This window comes from Trachurus trachurus (genome assembly GCF_905171665.1).
Source record: "Trachurus trachurus genome assembly, chromosome: 23".
In the NCBI taxonomy this organism is placed as follows: Eukaryota; Metazoa; Chordata; class Actinopteri; order Carangiformes; family Carangidae; genus Trachurus; species Trachurus trachurus.
Window position 1 is genome coordinate 6,367,090 of NC_139912.1, and position 18,771 is coordinate 6,385,860.

An 18,771-nucleotide genomic window follows, 5' to 3' on the forward strand; every position below is an offset into this window, starting at 1 on the left:
TACCTGATTCCTCTTTTTTTCTTTTTTTTCTAATACAGTATTTGATTTTCTCGAAGGTGGCTGAATTCTCTTTGAGGTGTTGGATTGAACTTCATGTCCACAGATAGATGTGTGATGATGACAGATGGCACACACACACAGACAGAACAAGCATGACCGGGCATGAGATGACATCATTACAACCATCGTAAGGTTATACAGCCTCTGTCTCTCGGGTGCTTCTCCTTCTTCTTATTCTCTCTCTCTTTCTGTCGTCTTCTTGATCACCACTAAGCGAAATCGTCCCTGCATAGCATGCTTCATACTACTTCATTCAAATTCAGCTCAGGAATATATATTTTTCCACAATCTAGCCTCATTAATCGGAGCAGAACATGACGATAATGACCAATAATGTGGAGGGAAAAAAAAGAAGAAAAAAAAAGGAAAGCAGCAAGGGGTAACCAGGGTCGATCTTTTTTTTTTTTTTTTTTCGCTCCTTGTTTGTCTGCATAAGCTTTTTCTCTTAATGGGGGTCAGAGCGACACCATCACAGCTGCTGGGTGGAATTCCCTCATAGACAAGAGCCACAACAACGCTATCACCCAGAGTGCGTCATCTAAAAACACACCCAGGCTTTGCTCACTTATAAATAATATCACCAACCATGCTATTGCAGAGAGGGATCCTCCACAAGATGGCCCATAATAACCTGAGGAAGAGCTCTCCAGGTCGCCGCCATCGCTTAGCTACAGTAACAGTGGCATCAACGGCCAGGTGTGCAATGCATGCAGGGTTGTTGTGAAGTAGAGGTAGCCTAGGCTAGACAAACCAATCTCTATAACAGACTGTTGATTGTGTTAGGAGAGGAAACCAGTGGACAGATGGGGAGGACGTCCTTTTATGAGACTGGCAATAACCCAAGGTACTTAAACCGGCTCTCCAGACACCGGCGTCGGCTGGTTACGGGGAATATTCGGTCTGTTTGTTACAAGACTGGACGCCTGGTAACGATATATATAAAGCTCCCATAAGGTGAATTAAGTGTGTAAAATGACAAAGTTGGGATGCCACTTCCTGTCTAGGCTCGGCAGCTTAAACTTAACATGGTTTCATCCACATCATTAAAGGGGACATATTATGGAAATATCACTTTTTGGAGGCTCTTTAACATATATTGGGTGTTTGTTTTGCCTTCCAGCCCCCCAAAAAGTAAGAATTGACAAAAAAATCTGTAATTTTCAGGCTCCCTAGGTTGAAATCCATGTGGTTTTATGAGCTGTTCCCTCAGTTGTCTTCCAGTGATGTAACTAGGATTCGAATTTACATAATACCACCCCTACCTGGGACCGGTAGAAGGGGGCGGGGCAAGCAGTGGTTAATTTGCATTTAAAGGGACAGGCACTGAAACCAGCCATTCTGAACAGGGCTGTTTTGAGAGGATGAAAAGAGCTGTGATGTTTGTTCGTTGGGGTATTTTGACCGAAGCATGTCACAGACATGTCTTTAAGACACCTGGGAACTATTTTAATTTGTGGAAAGGGGGCACAATATGTATCCTTTAAAACTCTGCAGCTCTGCTCTGCTATGAGTTCAGTTTTTTTTTTAAATCTTTCCAGTTATAATGAGATGCTTGTCTAACTTGTGCACTTGTCTCTTCTGATTGGCCTCATCAGTATTTAGTGCTCATGGGAAATTGTGTCCGTCAAAGGTGGCGAAAAAGGACAAATACCCAACCTATATATACTGTTGAGAAAGGAAAAGGAAAAAGATCTTTTGTTTCATCATGTGACGTTATTTCTTTATTTTCTTTACTCTGTCTTTGGCATTGGGCTCTTTATTCCACTCTCGTCAACAATGAGCTCAAAGGTGCTACAAAGGTGCATAGAAGCTGAGGGGAACTTCTGAGAAAATATTGATTAAGCTGTGGATGTTTTAAAGCATTAATTCTGGGTTATGGAGACTTGTGCCGACTTATCCGCTGCCTTTTGTCTGGTTTTACCCACTCTCACAAAGGTTACTCCTGAGATAAGACAATACCCACAAAGAACGTTCAAAGACAGAAAGAAAACTGCCTTTCTCCACCTTAATATCCTCTTTCTCTCAAGAGAGTTTCTTTTTACCTATTTATTTTATTTTTTTACTTCATTTTTTCTGCAAGGCAAACGATAAAATATGTTATTTTGTGACTTGCTCTTATGGGTGATTTGATTTGAGGAGCAGCGTCTTCACTGATGCAAGTTTAAAACTAAAACACATTTAATGTCTAAAATATTTTATTAAATATGCGTGCTGTTTCCAAAGCTTGTGTATTTACACCAAGTGTTTTGGTGGATCGGTTGCTTTTTCATCTTATTTCATGGCACAACTCTAAATAACCTGTTGTTTCTGAGGAACCTTGAGAAGAAAGAAAAAGCTTTGTGTTTTATTAATGCAGAGACTCGGCTGGTGTTGGGTGACCTGCTCTCTTCTCTTCAAGCTGTCTGAACTCAGACTCTGCACTGGCACAGCAGCAATGTGATTACAGAGGAACAGACAGCGTAAATATAATTTACTGTTTGTATGATCCTGAGCGAGCAGCCACTCACAGACAGGCCGCATGTTGCTCTGAAACAGTAGAAACCTGCCACTAATCCCACAGCAACAAACAAATATAGTATATAGCAGAACTGTAACTTTCATGCTGTATCTGAGATGACATAATGTTTCCGAAGCCAGAAACAACACGTTGTCAACACATTGTCTCTTTAAAGTGCTTTTTGTGTTGAATCTCCAGGGTGCGAATCTGTCTAATGAAAACCCCAAAACCTTAAGCGACACCCAAAGTCTGTGTGTTAGCAAAAAAAAAAAAAAAATGGCCGCAAGGCTTGTGAAGCAAAAACAAAACCACTGCAGAAATATGATTTATTTTTTGTCTTGTGCGGCTGACAGTTGTGACCTGACAGTATGAACACAGCCCTCGAATTGGCTTTCGCTGCATAATAATGTGACCTTCATTTCAGCTGGTTTAAAAAGCTTTTCATTTCCAGCGGAGTTTAAGTTAGCTATTGAAATCTCTCTGTGTTATTTATGTGGAGGCAAAAGAAGGAGGAGGAGGAGGAGGAAATATGTCTCTGAAATGCCAAGGCAAGAGCTCGAATTTTAATAATACAGGTGCCAGACTGAGAACCGCTAATGACTAATAGTCATTCATTAAAAACAAACAATCATATTCTGATATATACTGTATATCTTACATGGAAGATCCTTTGTAATTCTTCTGCAAATGGTAGATGAGCTGCCAGACAAATGAATTTCCCTTTGGGGGTTTAAATTTACAGTAATTCATATCGTATTGTATCCAAACTCCTGTACTGAACACATCAGCAGCTGCACGTTTTGTCTCTATTTTGTCTGTAAGTTACATCATGTGTATGCACTGTACACTCAATGCAAAGTGGCAGCTTTGAGTGATAGTACTTATCCTACTTCCTGAGTCTCAACTGACCCAATTCAAGCACTGGTGTGGATCAATACTCATTGGCCTAGACTTTAAATACAATTTGATAAATGTGCAAATGTGTCAGTTTGATGTTTTCTATAAACAAACAAGGAAGCCAATACTTCTGTTTAAATTTAAAAAACCCACGGCTCATCTGTAGGGTAACAACTTCCTGAGTGGACAAACAGTTTACAAATTTAGAGCCTCTAAAGTTAAACTGACATGTTCCTTTAACACTGTGACCTACGCAACTTCTGTATGTGTGTTTTTAAAATTTGATTATATATCTTAGTAGTGCGTCACTCTAGATATCTGTAACACAGTCTGTGGAGATAATACCACTTCAAATATTTATCTTTTTCGCCCTGCAAAGGAGGGTAGGCGAGCAGACGCTGCACATTGAATGACACATTGAATTTACTCACAGTCTAACAGCTGTCACATCACATTGTTTGACGTTGTGGTGTTTCTGAGATGAAGCTACTCACTCGGTAAAGACGGGGGAAAAAAAACGAGGCCAGACATTGAATAGTAAAATAAAAGTTAAAGACATCTTCAAATATTTTGTGTTGTTTAACCACCAGTCTACAAGCCAAAGAGATCCAGGTTTAGCAACATCTGAGACCCTTTAACTATCAGGTTAAAGGGATAGTTCAACATTTCGGCAAATTGGCCCATTGCCATAATCCCTATAGTTTTAGCAGTAGGTTCGTTACCTTTAATTGTCGGTGCAAGCTATTTTTTGAACGGCGGAGCAGAGCCGTGAGCTGCTCAGAGCTACGCTACGGAGGCTCATGGGATTTCTTGGTTTCCCTCACCAAACTCATCAAATAGCCTACACAATCCAACAACTCCAAAACGCTCTGGTGGACAAGTTGTGACCTGCACATTCACCACGCTATGAGATAATAATGAAACGTTACGAGACAGATTTGTTTTCGAGGTAAATTCATGCAAAACCGCTGATTTGATTGAGTTTTTCAGCAAGCAGTCTCTGTATTTGCCTCTAAAACGAATCTGTCTCGTAACATTACATTATTATCTCATAGCGTGGTGAATGTGCAGGTCACAACTTGTCCACCAGAGCGTTTTGGAGTTGTTGGATTGTGTATTTGATGAGTTTGATGAGGGAAACCAAGAAATCCCATTAGCCTCCATAGCGTAGCTCTGAGCAGCTCGCGGCTCTGCTCCGCCGTTCTAAAAACATCTACAGACAATTAAAGGTAACGAACATCCACCTAAAACTATAGGGATAATGGCAATGGGCCAATTTGCCAAAATGTTGAACTATCCCTTAAATTGAAAAATGGCTAAACCAACAAGACAAACACCCTCAATGAACTTCTGACCTCTACTGTATGTTTCCTTTCTGCAGCAACCTCACAGCATCGTCCAGCGCCGCCTGATGGAGGGAAACATCACGCGGCTGCGAGGGGAGGCCCGCGACCTCAACGCCAGGGTTCGATCCCCGCTGGCCGACAACAAGGACGGACCCGCCGCCGACGCCGAGGAGAAGAGCGAGAGCACGGCCGACGACTCCACGGAGGAGAGGGAGTCCCTGGAGGAGAGCGAGAGGAGCCTACGGTCGGACGAGGAGGATGACAGCAGCGAGGCCGGAGCCAGACCGACGACGGCCGAGAAGAGCGAGGGCACGGCGGGCTCGAACCTGCTCACGGCTCTGGTTATTCAGTGCAAGGTACTGTACTGTCTGTCTGCACACACATTCAATGCTTTGACACCTTTTTTTTCTCTATTGCACAAAAAAAATGAAAAGCACAGTCGATACAAAGACGGCACTATCTGCTGCCATGACTCATCATTTTAAAGCCTACTCTTCATTTATTCTCCTTTCTACAACACATCAGAAGCTTGGCAGGACCCAAGGCTCATCTGACTGGATCAGAAGAAAACTGATAATAACGGCGAATAAAAGTAGCTACAACCATTCACCTCAGATAGATTAAATGTTGATTAGGAATATTATTAAGCTTGGATCAGCCAGTAAAAGCAGCCTGACAGGTTTGCCCAATGGCCAGTCTGAGTACTGTTAAATTTCTCACTCTATTATGAGTCTTATTAATCTAATTCAGATGACTTTTTTTGTGATTAATTCTGGAGCGTGAACATCTAAAGGCTCTTTTCCTTTAAAGCAGTTCGGATTTTCATGTACATGCTCAGGAAGGCTTTGTTGGCTTGTCTGTGGACCACAATGCATTAATACTGTTGTTTTTGTTGTAAATCTCTTCGGTGACAGGTCTTTTGTCCGGATAACAAGATCGTACGAGTGCTTTTTTGTTGAATGGGTGCAATCAAAGCAGAATGCAAAAACAATTCAGTCTACTCTGAAAACATTTACTTCAGTCTTGCCGTTATTTTCAGAAAAATAAGGAATGAAAAATCACCTCCTATAACATTTGAGGCCCCAGTTCAACACACTCCTCCGTGCTGTTGCCAATCTCACATCTAAGACTATAGTTGTTTGGTATCCTGAGAGTCTCATGGTCCCTGCTTGATTTTTTTTTTTGCACTGATCACAGGCTCTCATGGGGAACTCTCTGCAGAGCTGAGCTATTAGGTGAGGCTGGCTTGCAGTTGCTCCACCTTAGTGCAGGTACTTGTTGATGGCTGGTTGCTTGACTGCCAGCTGCTGCTCACATCGACCTCCTTTTTTGTCCAAGATCTTGATAATAATGCATCTGTCCACTTGAAAATATGTGAAGCAAACAACAAGAAGGAGAAGACATGCCTGTTTGAATTCTTGCTCTTACAGGAAGACGCTTTGACAAACTCAGCCATTAGTATTACATGAAGGCATCCACTTGTGGTACAAAGGAATCAGGGTTTACCTGGTATTACGTTCAGCTTTCAAGTGCTTCCATAGAGAAAAAATATAGTAAAGCAAATGGCAATGTGTGCAATAGATGGTCCATGCTCAATGCTTTACCAGCGACTATCAATAAAGGCAAAATATTGATTTATTTGGGAGTTACATCACAGAGCGTGTCCTCTTTAATTCCCAGTACGATCCCCTAATTTTATAATTTACGACAAAATGGCAGATGTTTCTCCGAACACCCTGCTGTATTCCAGGGAAAGCCCGTGTGTTGCATTTTAAACAACTCCATTAACAGCCAAAACAAAACAGAAAAACGGCACCATTATCTATGCAGTGATTCAGTATCCACCCATGCCTGCCATTAACTGTCTTTTCTTACAATTACTCGTCTGAAGCACATTAGGCATTAATGGCTGTCTGGATTCACGCGGAGATGCTCCCTGCGGTCCCACATCCAACACACTCAACACGACAACGACTAATGTATGCAGAAAGGTCACACAAAACACTCAAATGGTGTTCAGCTCGTTTATCATATCCAATAACCAGGGAAAGATGACACTAAATATTTTCAGGGATGAAGGTTGAACAACTCACTCGTAGCTGAAACATTGGTGCTTAGACTGAAAAAGCAGAAACAGACCAACAAAATAATATGATAACGAGAAAACAAATAAAGAGGGCTGATTATTCCCCTCGCACATTTGAGTTTCAGTCGTAAAATATGATTTCTGTATTGATTTTAAAACTGAACTGAGTTGTTTATGAAGCTTAATTGCAATATGGTTTGCCCGTTATTGACCTGTAACCGGGGGCTCTAGAGGGGACGTTTTAAGTTTTGATATGAGAAAATTGCAGTGAAGCATGACACCAAGGACGAGGCCATTTTTCATTCTTTGAAAGAAATCAATACCACGATCAAACAAAGCTTATTCCTGTGGTGTTTTAAAGTATGTAGCACAGCTCCTGCGAGTCCCACAGGAATGTATTTAGAATTAGTAATCCATTTTTTTCTAGTAGATTCAGCGTTTTCCCTCCCTTACTCATTATGTATTGCTCGGTTTTATCATCAACTTATTAAATGCAAAGTGTTCCTCAGGTTCGCACCATGCGGCTGCTATTTTTAAACTTCAGGGAGAAAGAGAGAGAGTTTTTTTTTTTTTTTTCATACTGACTGAGACAAAGGAGCAGGTTTGTGGACCTGCTGATAAGGCCGTGTGCCTGCGAGGACAAAGGGGACTGAGCTCAGTCTGTACCAGAGTGTCAGGGATCAAAACAAGGCTCATGGAAACTCAACGTGTTTTATTTCCAAAGAGGGATAAATCCTCGGGTCAAGTGGGTAAGGTATTGATTTATGACGGGGGGGATGACGGGGAGGGAAAGATATACAGATACTGTATGCTCTTAGGAACCAGGATGGGTGCTGGGCAGATAAAAAACACAGTATGGAGCAAAAACACGTCTGTTTTTCCCATAATAAGTATGTCCAACTATAGTCCAAAACCTGAAGCATTCATATTAAATATATTTAAGATTATTTGAAAAAACAAAAATATTCTCATTTGAGAAGCTGGAACTTCACAAAAACGACAATTAATTCCATATTTAATCTATACATTGGTTTTGCTGGAGCTGTTTATTTTAAAGTAGGCTAAATCAAAGTGACAGACCATAAAGAAGCTGAGACGTTTGCATTTCATAGTGGAAAGATGTATGCATGGCCTGACACACGGTTAACAGTGTGAGGCATACTGCTTAATGTCACATACATGCAGAGCTGCCATATGTCCTGAGTAGGCTACTATATCCCATAATCTTCCAGTGTTTTCTATGTGTGTGTGTGTGTGTTTTTCCTCCACTAACATGAATAACATGTTGCATGACATCAAGGGAGAGGATAGCTGGATTGAAAGGAACTGCTACAGACAAGAGTTGCCCATAAACCAATACCATCTGCTGCAGTGTAGATGAAACATGTCTTTGTGACATGAAGTGCCCTCCAGGCAGCAGCGGCAGCAGCAGCAGCGCGGCTGTGAGATGTAGAAGAGGAGAAATGTCAGTGAAAACTAGGACAGCTGGCCTGTTAGAAATCGTACTGTATAAAATCTGTTTGAAACCGAGGAAATAAATACATTTATTTATCATTTTGATGAGAGTTAGCAAAGCGACTGAGAAGCGACTGTTAGCATTCAGTCAATTTAACTCTTCAGTTTTTGTACAGATTAAACAAACAGTGTATAAAATGCTCATTTGTGAGTTTTAAGGGTTGGAAAAGGAGGAAGTTAAATGTTCCCGGCCTAATAGGTATCTATGCTAACTCTGTAGCTCCTGGCTATGTGCTAACTGCTGCCTAGCTTCACATTTAGCTCATAGACAGACAACAGTGTCAGTCTTATTCTCATTTTAACTCCAGGCAAGAAAAATAAAAATGTCAACCACAAATAAATTTAATTTTTTGGGTGAGCTGTGAACAAGATACTAACCCAAACATTATGAACTCATTAGCTTCCTATCCGCACACCCAGCAGTTACTATCATTCATACATACAGAGTTGTGTCTCTGGTCACTTGGTGAATATAAATCAAATATTCACCATATTAAAGCTTTGTTTATGATCTCTACCACCTCCTGAGGGATATATCCAACTTTCTAGCCTCTAAATGTTCTACGATGTTTACATGCTAATTCTCTGAGACGGCTTTGCAGAACTTTGTTTTCCCCAGAAATTATCTAATATATATGTAGATAAATAAATGCAATTAGTCATCCAAAACAGTGAAGCTACGGGCCATAAAACCAAAACAATGAGCTAAAAGATGCTAAAGTGCTTTGTAAAGCTTTAGGGCACCATAGCCAGAGCCAACAGCCACTATAAATATATAAATAATCACACTACTGAAGCCTATACTGTGAGTTTTCAGTTGATTTGTTGTATTACATGACTTGGCATGAATCAGATCACATGTGACTGACTAATGAGTTCACTGTGCACATGTTTACTGAATGACTCAGTGTTTCATGATGCATTTCATTAAGTCTGAAAAATCAAAGTGCGCTGAAATAACTAAGGCATCAGCATCCTGTTGGGAAGCAGTCAGCAACACGGACTTCACACATCAGCACAAAAACAAAGCAACAACTCGTGTGATGATGGTTCACACAGTAGGCCTAACCTTGTTGGCTTATTTTTAACTTCATTATTAAGCGTTAGGCGGCTCAGCCGGACGCTGGCAGCATTTAGTGTTTTAAAACTCCAGCAAATGAATCAATACAGATCAAGTTACAACCACAGAGAATAATATCAGACTCAAAAACAAGTGCTGGCTTGGAAACGCTCCATCAGTGGGAGGTTTTTGTTTTGTTTTGCTTTGTGCAAAGCTGATTAACTGTCGCATTGGACTTTCAATTTTTCAGTTTAGCAGTTTCGCAAACGTGTGGCAGACGATTGGATTTATTCAAAACAAAAGAGATCAGTGGTTTTCAAAGGCTCCCTCAGAGTCGTGTTCATGTGCGTGGTGACTGAACGTTTCCCCTCACACGCGGCGGTGTCAGACCGAAGTGGAAAATCACACACTGACACCGAAATCTCCCCCTCTGTTTCCCCCCACAGTGCTGCGAGACTGAAGTCAAGGCGTCCATCAACACCGGCAGCCAACATAACCACATCTCCTCCTCCTGCTGCCAGAGGCTGGGGTAAGACAAACACCCTCGCTGCACATAAATTACCTGCCATCATTTCACACTTAGTAGAACAAGTAGAAGTAGTTCAGACAATCAAAAAAATAAAAAGAAGGGTAAGAAAAGACTAAAAATAACCCAAGAAGAAGTATAAAGATGGAAATGACAGGAGCAGATGGTAAAGGAAATTCAATAGAAAAAGAAATGGATAAAAATAAGCTGTTAGGACAGATTTAATGATGGCAGCCTATAAGCTCTTCAGGGAGGTTTTTCCAGTTTCACATCCTTTAAAGACTTGACATCGCATCACCTTCATCTTCAAGAGGAGACATTAAAATACCAAATAAAACCCCCAGTCTTTAGATCTGAATGTGTGCAGTGTAAAAACGATGTGACATTTTGCTCTCATCTTAATTTCAAATCAGCTCTAAAAGGTAACGGGCAGAAGCAGAAGCTGCTATAACCAGAGCGATCTTTGTCTTCACAGTCCTGCCTAATGAATCCCCGGCTGCACAAACTTTCAATTGACATTTCAGCAAACAAAAAAAATTATGCACAATGTCACATAGCAACTAAAAAACAGAGGACATATATGAATGAAGGAATGAATATTTATTTTCGTGTCATGCCACCATTGTGGTTACAAGACACATTTACTGACAAATCAAAGACTACCCGCCACACAAGTGCAACACATAAATAAACAACTACTTTCAGTACTCATCTGTATCCCTCTTCGGCCTTTTCAAGAAATAAAGAAAATGCAAATATTTTCAACTAAAAAAGATGTTTTAGCTTCTCAGCATCGTCCAACCACACAAATTCGTTATTTGGATCTACCTTAGTAAACAGCTTTTGTCTTATAAAGTCATAGAAAGGACAGTATAGCACAAAATGCATTTCATTCTCCACCTCTTGGATGTCACACAAAGTACAAATTCTATCGTCTTCTGCTGTGCTGCCAACACATCTGCCTGTCTCCATATGAACACCAAGAATACCAGCTCTAAATTGAGCACACAGGGATCTTTTCTTTTTTGACAAATTATACAAAACATAATTTTCTGGGCCAGTAGGTACGCAGCTTTGGTTTACCCCAAATATCTAGTGCCCATCTATCTTTACTTGGTTGAAAAATAATGTCTTTTAATACATTAATCTCCACTTTCTCTTTGCTATATGTTTGAACTATTGATTTTGTGATTGTGATTGTGTGTCTGTGTGTCAACAGATTGGTGCCCAGTCAGGACGGTTCACCATGTGGTGTGAGCGGCTCGGTGACGGGTCTGCAGCTGCAGCTGGGCACGCAGATGCTCCAGTGTTCGGCCTATGTTAAAGGTAATTGCATCAGGTCACATTAGAACAGGGATGATGATGAGGGAGGGGATACGCTGCGAAAGTATTGGATGAATAAAACTTCACCGACTGAATGAAAGGCACTAAACGAGACGTTAAGGGATTATGGTCTGCACCAAACTTCTCCTGCAATCCATCCAACACAAGACAAGACAAGGCAAATTAGTCGCATTTATCTTTTTCCGGCAGCCAAGAACAAAATGTTGTGCCAATCCATCTAGCAGATATTTAACTTTACTCCACCATGAATATCAGAGGATTTATCCTCTGGGAACCACGAATATTTCCACCAAATTTCCTCCTGGCTATCCATCATGTAGCTTGTTGAGGTAATTTCACTTTCAAACCATGTAAACCGCACCAGAGCCATATTTGTACTGTCTATTACAGCGATCCATCCAAACGTCACAAACGTCTCTCTGGTGATTTTCCTCCCACGTCTATAAACGCTCTGTTCAGGTGCATAAATGCAGCAGCAGCAGAGAAACAGTCCCATCTCCACCCTGCTGTGCTGTTTCTGCAGACTGTAGATTTGGAGGTGGATATGTGCTCGTCTCTCTACTTAACATTCAGTCTGTACGCTCCGGCCTTGTCCAGACAGAAATAAGCATGGGAGTAAAAGAACAGTCAGGTCGACAAGAACGGGTCAAGGCAACAACAGGAAAACATCTTCTAAGGCAAATAAATGTCTGCTCTCTGCTCATCTTTGCTTCTTTATATTATGATTTTAATGACGATCTGCTGCTCTGATAATGTCAGGTAGGTCTAAGTGGGAGGATTGTTTTCATGAACTCTGAGAAACAGGAGCATTGTCAACACATTTATAAGTGAATGTATTAGTTTACTACCATTTTTTTCCCTTTTTTTTAAGATGTCCTCTGGTCTTGAGCGGTCACGGGTTCAGTCTTTGGTCCGAGATAGTAAACAGTCACAGTCCGGGAAAAACTACATCTGCGTTATCTGTGTCTAAAGCTTTGCATGACTTTCTATCTCTGGATGGGAAAAGTAGAGTTTATTTTTGTCAAGATAAGAGCAGCTCTCCTTATAAGGACATTTTCCTCCAACCGGCCGAGTCTCAGTCTGTTTTTCAGATTTTGTCCGACCCAAATTTTTAGGATCACATTGTTTGGGGTTTCTGTTTGGTTTTCTTCTGAAGTGAGCGTTAATGTTTTTTGAGGGAAGATAATCATGAGCGTCAATGTGAGATGTGACTATCACATATTTCATCATGAACCATGAAAATGGCACAGTAATACTGTAGTATTAGATTGGGCGGAGGGGTGGAGGTGCTTGTCAGGGCCAGATTGGGATCATAATTCAGTCTGGGAATCTATTATCATGTACCATGTATTAGTTTTGTATTCTGTCCTCAGTTGTAAGAGTTTGTCTGCTGCACTTCCATTATTAATGATCCGGGAATAAACTCTTTGAGGCGTTTGAGCTCTGTAGGATTTCTGTTGAGTGTAATAAGCATCTTATTGCTCTGAGTAACTGATTATGTTTTTATTTGGAACATAATTTCGATGCATACTTATGCAGCGATAACAGCCCTTTCTAACAAAGCCTCTCTATATAGGCCAAAAAAAGACAAACTTTATGTAGAATAATTGAAGCATTTCTTCTTTAAAAGCAGTATTTCAGTAAAGAATACTGTAATTTCTTGCTGATGCGGTTTGGGCGGTAAATATGAAGCTACAGTCAGGAGAGGGTTAACTTTCTCTTAGCTGTCTGCAAGCTCTGGTTTATATAGAGATTAAACAAACCAGATAAAATGTGTTGATCAGTGAGGCAAGTTGGTGGATTTGTTACCGTTGGGACAGATGCAGACTCGCCGTTTCTCTGTGTTTATTAGTTCTTACAGTGATATACTTGTATGATCTCATCTCTAACCTGACAAGAAACAAGAAAACACGAAATTAAATGATAAAGTGAAATAAATTGTGAAATCTTCCATAAAAGGTTCATCCTGATCTTGCCCTTGTTCATAATAATAATAATAATGATTCATGTTCACGGAGCTGAAAGAACAAGACCACACACACGTTATTTATGTTGTAGCTTCTGCCTGGACCTTCTCCTTAGTTCCACCTCACCAGTAAATAACGACTCTGCTTCAGTAATTAAACTCAGTAGCCAACTCCTTCATGGACGTTAAATTCCCACTCAGCTCTGAAACTCATACTTCTCTGCTGCTACAGAACTTGAACCCGCCCTCTCGAGCTCGCGTTGCTTTATCAGCGCTCATTAAAAATAAGAGGGAATAATTCAGCTGTGTGGATGATTTGACCTGGATGGAGGCTAATGTATGCATGTTCAAATGAGGATGAATGGGAATCGGACTGCTTTTCCTCGAAGCAGCTTTTAAATTTCAGTTTATTTCTCTCCTTTTCCCTCTGTCCTTATCTTTTTCCTCTTCTTTTTTTCTCCCCTCCTCCCCTTGCAGAGGATGAGGCGTTTGAGCTGTGCCTGGGTCTCCAGACTCTGCTGGAACTCAAAGTAAGTTTCTCATTTGCTTTTGCTAATATTTGGTCAGATGTCTTTCAAACAACTAACCCTGAAATGATCACATGCATGGCTTTAGATAAGCACGTATAAAAATAAACATTTCAGGGAGAAAGATGGAGGCAAGATGGAACCTGCTCTTAAAGAGAGATGATACTGTATGTGGTGTTATCTGGGGGAAAGGCTGAGCAGTGTTATTTCCTCTCTGCTGCCCGCTGTGCAGGTAAAACCCAGATAAGAAGGAAGTGAGGACATCCTGTGATGTGAAATTTGGAATTTGCGCATTTGAGAAATGCATTTTTGGCAACCTGGAGTGAGTGCTGTCTCTTATTCCAGTGTTGCTCACACTAATTAGAACAGGACTGGAGGGTATGAAATAAACCCAAGTAGTAATTTAGTAAATTGGCCCCTAAAGGAGTTTGTAAGGTGAAATGAACATTTCCCTCCAAGCTCACTCCTATATTTAACTTTAACTGTACAATTGCATAAACAAAGTAGTAATGAATTATAATTGGGAATGCAGAGTAATTTATTCTTGATTTATTCATGGTTGACTTCTCAGAGATACAGCTATAAATAATTATTCTCAGTACTTGTATTTATGTAGCAAGATAACACATGTCTAATAAAATAAATCAAATGTATAATGTATTTTAGTAAAGTAATTGAACAACCTGTCCTACAATGTTACAGTTGTTGTTAGCATAGCAACTTCAAGCTGCTATAGTCAATATTGTGATATTAACATTTGGTTACATGAACATTTTAGTGTTTTTCACCAGGAATTTTGACGGTGGAGACCAAAAACAGAGCTAAAAGGAGAGTGAAGCATCCAAACTGTGACAAATTAATGCTAATCTTCCTTCTCGTCTGCTACACGTTTGCTAAAAAGTTAAAGGGATAGTTCAACATTTTGGCAAATTGGCCCATTGCCATAATCCCTATAGTTTTAGCAGTAGGTTCGTACCTTTTTTTGTCGGTGCAAGATATTTTTAGAACGGCGGAGCAGAGCCGCGAGCTGCTCAGAGCTACGCTACAGAGGCTAAGGTTATTATTTCATAGCGTGGTGAATGTGCAGGTCACAACTTGTCCATGAGAGTGTTTTGGAGTTGTTGGATTGTGTTTTTGATGAGTTCAATGAGGGAAACCAGGAAATCCCATGAGCCTCCGTAGTGAAGCTCTGAGCAGCTCACGGCTCTGCTCCGCCGTTCTATAAATGGCTTGCACCGACAATTAAAGGTAACGAACCTACTCCTGAAAGGTAACGAACAAACCTAACTGCAAGAAGCTGATGTCTTAAATAGCATTTTCTATTTAGCTGGCAGTGATATAATTAAGACAACATGTACATAATAACCCCAGGCAGGTTGGGTTAATTATTCACTGTGTTAATTACACGTGTCGCCTCACAGTGCTGCCTGGACCTGAGCAGTCGTGTCCTGAAGCTGCAGGGCTGCGGCGGCGACGAGCTGCCCTTCCTGAACCCTTCGACCGACAGCCAGTGCCACCACGACACCAACGAGAACCTGTGAGCCCGACTCAATGGCGGCAGCGGCGGCGGCGATGGAGGCGGTTGACGATGATGATGGCGACCGCTTCCTCCTCGTTTTTCTTTTTTGCGAAAACCGACTGCAGCAAAAAGTGGCGCCAATGCCGTTTGTGTCTGGAGCATCTGATAACAATGTCTCACACTGCCAGAACATGGACGAGCATTCGCCACCGTCGTTCTTGAGTTTACATCATTGTGTTTGTAGAATTAAGACATTCACCATGATTATTATCTCTTATATTGAATTAGTCTAGTTCGCAGAGCGGAGGATGAGCGGTTATGAGACGATCCGACCTCTGTGAGTCTAATCATTCTTTATGATTATAATAATGTATATTCAGTCCACTTCCTCTGTTGAGCTGCTTTGGCGCACTAAGCTCTCTAAAAGGGAAAAATTATTCTAATTATATAAAGTGGAATTAAGTGGAATATTTTGTGATTTGGCTGTAAAAAAAATACTTTAAATCACAAGTGTTATTGTAAAACTAAATCATTTCAGTTCAGATGTTGTCGAAGGAATTATTTCATATTTCGGGACATTTGCTTGTTTATTTTCTTGCCCAGAGATTGATGAGGTTGTTTCCACTTTCACATGTATGAGGTGAACACGAGGCTCCAGCCAGCAGCTAGTTAGCTTATAGCTTAACATGCAGAACAGGAACAGATCGCCTGGTTCTGTCTGATAGGAACAACATCTGCCTGCCAGCTCGGCTCACGCTCCCTAATTTACATGTTCTATCTTGTTTGTTTAATCTCTACAGTCTGTAAAAATGCCAACTTGTGGTTTAACAGAACAGGAAGTCCCTGCTCTAGGAACAGAAACAGTCCCACACTAAAGGTCTATAAAACCACAACAAGTTATTTCCATGTACAGATTAAAACGGGTGTTTCCTAAACCGTTTCTTTTGACTGACACACTCCCACGGCCCAGTCACATGAGCAGAGGCTTCATCATCACCACCAATCCTCATGATCTAAATGTCTTCTGAGGTGATTTTAGATGTAATGTTAATTAACACCTACTGTACAAATAGCAATAATGTTTTCACTCCATTAAACTCAACTGTACTACTTCTCCTTAAAGTGGCAGAAGCTGGAAACGTCCCTTTTTTTAACCAAACGATTTCCACAACTTACCTTTATCTACCTTAACTTTTAAAGGGCATTTCCAGTCGTAATCAATGTTTACCTCAGATATGAGGTCACCTATGATCAGTTAATTTCATACCATCGATACTCCAAACTGCAGCGTGTGGACGTTTATATTCATTTTTGTTTGAGAATCTATTGTTTTTTCAATGTTCTTTAATGATGTGAACAATGAACATTGAAAAAAAACGATAGATTCTTGAACAAAAACGAATATAAACGTCCAAATGCTGCAGTTGGGAGAATGGATGGTATGTAATGAACTGATCATAGGTGACCTGATATCTGAGGTAAACATTGATTACGGCTGCAAATGTCCTGTAATTACCATTTCAATTGTCTATCTATTACTTTTAGTTACTTTAGCCCCATTACACCACTAGCAGCATCTTAAATACCTACTGGGGTTAAGAAAGCAAGACATACTTGACTTATCTGTATCCTAGTTAAGGGGTTGAATATGTTGGAGAACATGCAATGAATCTTGGGATAGATCGGGAAATTAAGGATCCACATGTTGGATTCTCATTAGTCCAGGCTGCAATTGAACGCACCTTGGACAGCTAAATTGCTCATCAACTGCAGCCCCCAAATGATGCAGCTCCTACACTTGAACGCAGCTTTAATAAGTGAGATTTATAATATATTTTGTTTCCTTTGCACAGAACCAGGCTTGTTGTTGTTTCCCTGACAGTTGCTGGCTGCAACCTCACACTCATCAGATATTTATGAAGGTGGCATCGCTCTTCTCAGTGTCAACAAGAAGGTGAACGAGCCAGTTCCAGAAATGTTAAACACTTCCTTCAGGATCCAGTATATAACTCATCTAAAAAGTGACGGTACTCAGGATGTCCTTGCTAGTGTGTTCAAAGGAAAGTTTGCTTCTTTTTTTAAAAGAGTCTTTTAAGTGTAATTAGATGTGGATCAGGCTACCTCCTTAAGAAACAAGGACCGGTTCTCATCTAGAATTTTAAAAAGAGTTTCAGAGGTACTTATATTCAGCTTTGTAAAGCCCCTTTAGTTCTTTCTTCCCCTATCACAGAGACTGATGTTACATTTTCCAGGAGCACACCTCCAGTCTGTCACCACGCTGCAGACTGACTCGCAGTAGTTCCCTTACAAATCCCCTCCAAGTAAAAAAAATAAATAGACTTCAGGTCAGCCGGCCGAACATATTTGAGTCAGACTCAGCTACAGGAATATCAAAACATTCCATCTGCATGACTTTGTAAAGTTCTGCCTTTGTATAAGTCTGCATGTTTTGTGTACTAGTCTGATTGTGTCACGTTGATGAAGGTCTGAAGGGGGCTGGATGTGTGTGTGTGTGTGTGTGCGGCGTGCGTGCGTGTGTACTGTATGTGTGTGTGCTTTTGTGTGCATGTACTGTATGTGTGTTTGGAGTCGGAGCAGTAGTTTTTCTGCCTCGTCACGGCTCCGGTTTCACATGTAAGGGAGGGGTTAGAGGAAAGAAAAGGTCTAACCTACCCCACAAAAAAAAGAACCCGGTCCACTGAGCTCCGGTCAGAAGAAGCTGCCAAACGCCGACCCCAGCTGCCTTCCCTCTCTGCCTCTTTCAGGAGATTTTAATCACTCGGCTGAGGCTGCACTATGTGCCAAGGCCTCTCTATCTCTCTCATCTTCCTCTTCGTTCAGAGGACCGGTCTACTTTGTGTATTTACCACCTTTTTAGGCTGACGTTATCCACTTCGACACCTCATGTTTGCTGATCTGCCTGTCACGAGAGAGAGAACAAAAACAACTCCCACTACACTACAGTGCCACCTGCCTCTCTTGTCTCTCCGTGTTTTCATAGCGTGGAGAATCAAGAGCTGCCTCAGATGTGCTTATACCGAGGGCTCATCATGCTCTGCTTTAATAATAATAACACCTGAGCCGTGCCGTGCTTCTGACTGTGCTACAAGTATCCATCCGACCTCTAGACCTCTGCCTCGGAGGTTGTTCCACATGTAGATTGGCAATGTTTGTTTCTCTTTGATGTACTACTAGTGACCTTCCTACTACGCCGTGTGAGAGGAATCGATGTATGACAGAAATTTATTTTTGGTGTTTCTCTTTCTTCTGAACAGTATTTTCTCTGCCTAATAAAATATGTATTCTGGCTAGCTCTGATTGCATTCATACTTTTAATATTAGAGTGATGGGCTGATTTGGAAATGCAGACGAACATGACGTCAAAGGGCAGCAATTTGAAATCTCTAATCCACCCATCGGACAGCTCT

General features: G+C 41.0%; 1 protein-coding gene across 1 annotated transcript in view; it reads left to right on the forward strand.

Moving 5' to 3' along the window:
* Positions 1 to 16,575, forward strand: part of nrip2 (nuclear receptor interacting protein 2) — a 32,684-nt gene extending 16,109 nt beyond the window's left edge. Inside the window, exons 2-6 of the mRNA XM_083999153.1 lie at positions 4,836 to 5,156; positions 9,908 to 9,990; positions 11,207 to 11,313; positions 13,775 to 13,827; positions 15,246 to 16,575. Coding sequence (XP_083855279.1) covers positions 4,836 to 5,156; positions 9,908 to 9,990; positions 11,207 to 11,313; positions 13,775 to 13,827; positions 15,246 to 15,365 — 684 coding nt within the window. The 3' untranslated portion in view covers positions 15,366 to 16,575. The remainder of the gene's footprint in view (positions 1 to 4,835; positions 5,157 to 9,907; positions 9,991 to 11,206; positions 11,314 to 13,774; positions 13,828 to 15,245) is intronic.
* The last annotated feature ends 2,196 nt before the right edge of the window (positions 16,576 to 18,771 follow it).